The sequence below is a fragment of the Sinocyclocheilus rhinocerous genome, unplaced genomic scaffold (genome assembly GCF_001515625.1).
Source record: "Sinocyclocheilus rhinocerous isolate Xijiao unplaced genomic scaffold, SAMN03320098_v1.1 scaffold1615, whole genome shotgun sequence".
NCBI classification, from domain to species: domain Eukaryota; kingdom Metazoa; phylum Chordata; class Actinopteri; order Cypriniformes; family Cyprinidae; genus Sinocyclocheilus; species Sinocyclocheilus rhinocerous.
Genome location: NW_015645292.1, coordinates 1456433 through 1460819, shown reverse-complemented (window position 1 = coordinate 1460819; position 4387 = coordinate 1456433). Strand labels below are relative to the sequence as shown.

The window sequence follows — 4387 nt, the reverse complement described above, 5'->3', positions numbered from 1 at the left end:
CACACACACACACACACACACTCTCTCTCTCTCTCACACACACACACACACACACACGTGTGTTTTTCTATCATGCAGTTTCCATTGACGCATGTTGTTGTTATACTGAGCTAATGATATTTTCTAACCTCTGAAGCCCCACACAAACTCTTTCTTACCCCTGACTAATAGCACTTGATTGCAACAGCATGCATTTCAATCAAAAGCACCGTTTCGTGCGTGCATTGCTCTCTTAGCGCCAGTCTGCAGTTGCTCCTGATGATCACGGTACGTACCCAGGACACGATCCGGAGGCCGGTGTGCGGCTGCTGGATGAACGCGAGCGGCTCGAAGGCTCCAGCGGCTCTGCTCGCGCCCCGCTGCATCCCGTCCATCACCTCTCTCTCTCTCTGTCTCTCTGTCTCTCTCTCTCGCTCACTCTCTCTCTCTCTCTCACTCGCTCTCTCGCTCTCTCACTCTCTCACATGTACTGTATCACATGTACTGTATTGCAAGTTGGCTAGTGCTCCTTTTGTAACCAAAAATGGTAGTTTTGTGGAACATACAGTACAGTATAGTACATAACACTGTACCATTGAGATGTTACAGTACTGCGATCCTGTGGCCAGACCCAAACAGACGGCAGGATCTGTAATCCCACCCACGCACAATTGGCCTGTTTTTCTGTATTTACAGTGGTGTATTGGGTTTTATTTTTGCATTACTGCATGTACTGTACTGTAAAGTATAGTACTGTGATGTGCAGTATTGAGTTGATGTCATTTGTAACCTTTCAGTACTTTCATTTTTGGTTGTTGTGAAAACCTTTGTTGGAAAAAAACAGAACAAAAACTGTAAGTGTTGCATTGAGCTTCACAGAATGCTACCTGATGAACTGAATAAAAACAGTGACAATTAAAGACTGCAGTGTTTTATATAAAGTACACTAGTGTGTTGCTGCTAATCTGAAAGTGTATTCATATGATGCAAGTGTGTATCATTTTGTCATCAGAGTGACATTTTAACAAAGGATTGTTAGGTTTTGATAGCAGAGTTTCCATTCGACATAGATGTGAACGGTTTATTTCCCAGTGTTGTGTGCTTGTGTGTAAAGTTTTGACACAATGAGCCGAAGTTTTGCAAAAAGTGTTCCAGCAATAGGCAAACACTGTATTATTCTGAAATTATTTCAGTTGTATTGCTTCAAAGTTTCACGTTTAATTCTGTGTTGCTTGCCGTTTCTTTATAAATGTCTGTGAAATTTACTAGTAGTTTCTGAGTGAAAATCGCTTATACACCACTTTTTTTCAGTGTATTTTATTTATCTTTTTACTGTAGTAAAATCATCATCGAGTGCGTAAACTGCGTTTATTTGGATTAAATCCGTTTCTGTGTGACTCATCGCCATCCGTTGAGCTCTTTAATCTTTTAACAACATCGTGCTAAATAACCGCGGTTTACACTCACTCATCACTGGAATCTGAATCTTATATAAATGATTATGAGGGAATAAAGTTGTTTTAGCTGCGCGTGTGAAGCCTGGCCTCTAGTGGTGGATTTAAAAACCGTTACGTTAACGTCAGAGTGACGTGAGTCTACTGCGTCACGCCGTTCAGCCAATCGCAGTCATAGATAAGTGTAGGTAGAGTCCCCATTCCACCGCTCCAAGCGCCTAGACGCGTCCGCCATCTTGGAACGGTCAATATGTCGTCACTCACAATAAAAATAAACACGTTTCAAGATGCCACAGCATTGAGCAGCCTCTGGATGATCCTAAAGAAATTGGATAAACGTTCACAGGTAAGAATGTGTTGGTTTGTGTTTTTAATATGTATTAACAGTACAGGTTTTTAAACTATAGTACCTTTTAAATGTCATCTTAGCTAACGGCTTCATCTTGTATTGTGTTTATTGCAGATATAGACATACAGGCGTATAACTAAGGTTGCTTGCAGACACGCTCGCTCTCCAGTGTTCACGGACCGGCTTTGACCGTTCCAATATGGCGGACGGAAACAGCCGCTATCAGGGCTGAGTCTAGTTATTCATATCTATGGCCGCAGTGCTCAGATGACTAGCGTTCAGACCAATAGAAGCGCTTTATTTCAGTTGCTAAGCAACGCTTTAGGCTCAGGTTTCCGTGGCGGAAGGAAGGAACAGCTCCGCGATAATCAACACACATTCAGCTTGATCTGAAATCAGTTCAATATTATTCAGCTCTGCCTAATGGTGAAATTAAGAGCCAGATGTGTTGTCGTAGGTAAGAGCGCTTTGTTTGTGTTTGCATGCTTATGCGTATGATTATGATTTAATATAAAGTCGTGTCTCTCTCTCTCTCTCTGTGTGTGTGTGTGTGTGTGTGTCTGTCTGTCTCTTTGAGAAATCAGTGCCTATCCCAGAGGTGGGTGATGCTGTGGTACAGACACAGACACAGACACACACACAGACACACGCACACACACACACACACACACACACACACACAGAGACACACACACACACACACACACACACACACACACACACACACACACACACACACACAGAGACACACACACACACGCACACACAGAGACACACGCACACAGACACATGCACACACACGCACAGACACACAGACACAGACACGCACGCACACACCTGCTCATTGATTGATTGATTGGTGTGTGTTTTCTCTCTCTCAGGAGTTCTACATCTGTGATTCAGCCGGACGGGAGCCATTTGCAGACGCCTGTGAGAACATGGTGAGTTTAATAAAAATAACCCAAACACACTCAGTGTGACCCTGACGTGTGTGTAATGATGTGTGTGTGTGTGTCTTGTGTGTCAGTGGAATCAGCCGTACTCACTCACTCACTCACTCACTCACTCACTCACTCACTCACTCACTCACTCACTCACTCACTCACTCACTCACTCACTCACTCACTCACTCACTCACTCACTCACTCACTCACTCACTCACTCACTCACTCACTCACTCACTCACTCACTCACTCACTCACTCACTCACTCACTCACTCACTCACTCACTCACTCACTCACTCACTCACTCACTCACACACACAACTAATCATATTAACACACTCTCACACACATGCACACGTTATTGACCACCACTAAAAATAGTTTAATCAAATAAAAATGAAAATAAAATATTAGATGAAAAACATAAACTTAAAAAACTTCAAATGTTTAAATAAGTTGTAAAGTACTAAAATTACTAAAACTAAAGCTAAAAAGAAAAACTAATAAAATGACAAAAACGTTGCAAATAAAATGACTAAACTTAAACTTAAAAAAATTAAACTGAAATTTAAATAATAAAACTAAAATTAAAACTGAAAATATAAAAATAAAACTTGTATTATAAAAAATTATAATAGTATATAAATAATACTAAAACGAGGTTGTGCATCACATCATTATATTTTAATCATGTTTTGTTGATCTTATCAAACTGATTTTGTGTCATTCGATCAAACAGCATCAGTGTTTTACAGAACCACAAACCTCACAGAACACATCACTGATACTCACTGCTGCTTGTGCTGCATACTGATGATGTCACTTCCTGGAGGATGATGTCATTCAGGAGCTGGCAGGGGTAGTGAGGTCACTGTGTTTGATCAGGAGTGCTGCTGGGGAATAAGAGTGACCTGTCGTCCAGGAGGGAGGTGGACGCCGCCGGCGCGCAGTCATGGGCTCAGAGTCACGGGCTGGAGTATCACGAGACGTCTGCTGTGAGCCAAACCCTTCTTCATCTTCATCATCATCATCACTGTCTGTCTCTGTCTGCACAGCTGCACGTGTGAACTGAAGCTCTCTCTCTCTCTCTCTCTGTGTGTGTGTGTGTGTGTGTGTGTGTGTGTGTGTGTGTGTTCTGCAGAAGGAGATCGGTCAGTATGAAGCTCCGTTCCTGAGTATGGCTCGAGCGTTTCACTCGCTCTATCAGGATCAGATCCAGATCATCCAGAGTCTGGTTTAAACTCACCAGCGCTCGTCTGTCTGTCGTGTGTTTGTTCTCTGAAATAAAACTCGTTGTTCCTCTCTAAACATGCTCAGTGTCTGAGTGCGTTACAGTTCATGTGATAAATGAATCTTGAGTTAGTCATTTTAGTTTTAAGTTAGTAATCTCATGATACAACGTTGCAGAATTAGGTTCTGAATAAATACATAATAAAGATGTTGTTTTTGTTCTTCATTAGGTCACTCGTGGACAGACTTGATTAGAGTAAAAGACAAATCACAAATTGCTGACAGAACAGTCGTTTGTTTTGAGAGAAATAACACAATAAATCTTACACACACGCACACACACACAAACTCACACACTCACACACACACACACACACACACACACTCACACACACACACACACACACACACACACACACACACTCACTCA

At 42.0% G+C, this 4387-nt stretch overlaps 2 protein-coding genes across 2 annotated transcripts in view; one reads left to right on the top strand and one right to left on the bottom strand.

The window, feature by feature from the left end:
- The window catches only part of syngr1b (synaptogyrin 1b), a 3432-nt gene extending 3058 nt beyond the window's left edge, over nt 1–374 (bottom strand). Inside the window, exon 1 of the mRNA XM_016509435.1 lies at nt 276–374. Within this exon, the coding sequence (XP_016364921.1) occupies nt 276–374 (99 nt within the window). The remainder of the gene's footprint in view (nt 1–275) is intronic.
- A 1831-nt stretch (nt 375–2205) lies between these two features.
- Nucleotides 2206–4121, top strand: LOC107705874 (intraflagellar transport protein 27 homolog). The gene is made up of 7 exons (XM_016509380.1): nt 2206–2239; nt 2340–2395; nt 2664–2723; nt 2810–2820; nt 3467–3471; nt 3613–3722; nt 3869–4121. The coding sequence occupies exons 1-7, from the start codon at nt 2206–2208 to the stop codon at nt 3965–3967; spliced, it is 375 nt and encodes a 124-aa protein (XP_016364866.1). The 3' UTR covers nt 3968–4121.
- The last annotated feature ends 266 nt before the right edge of the window (nt 4122–4387 follow it).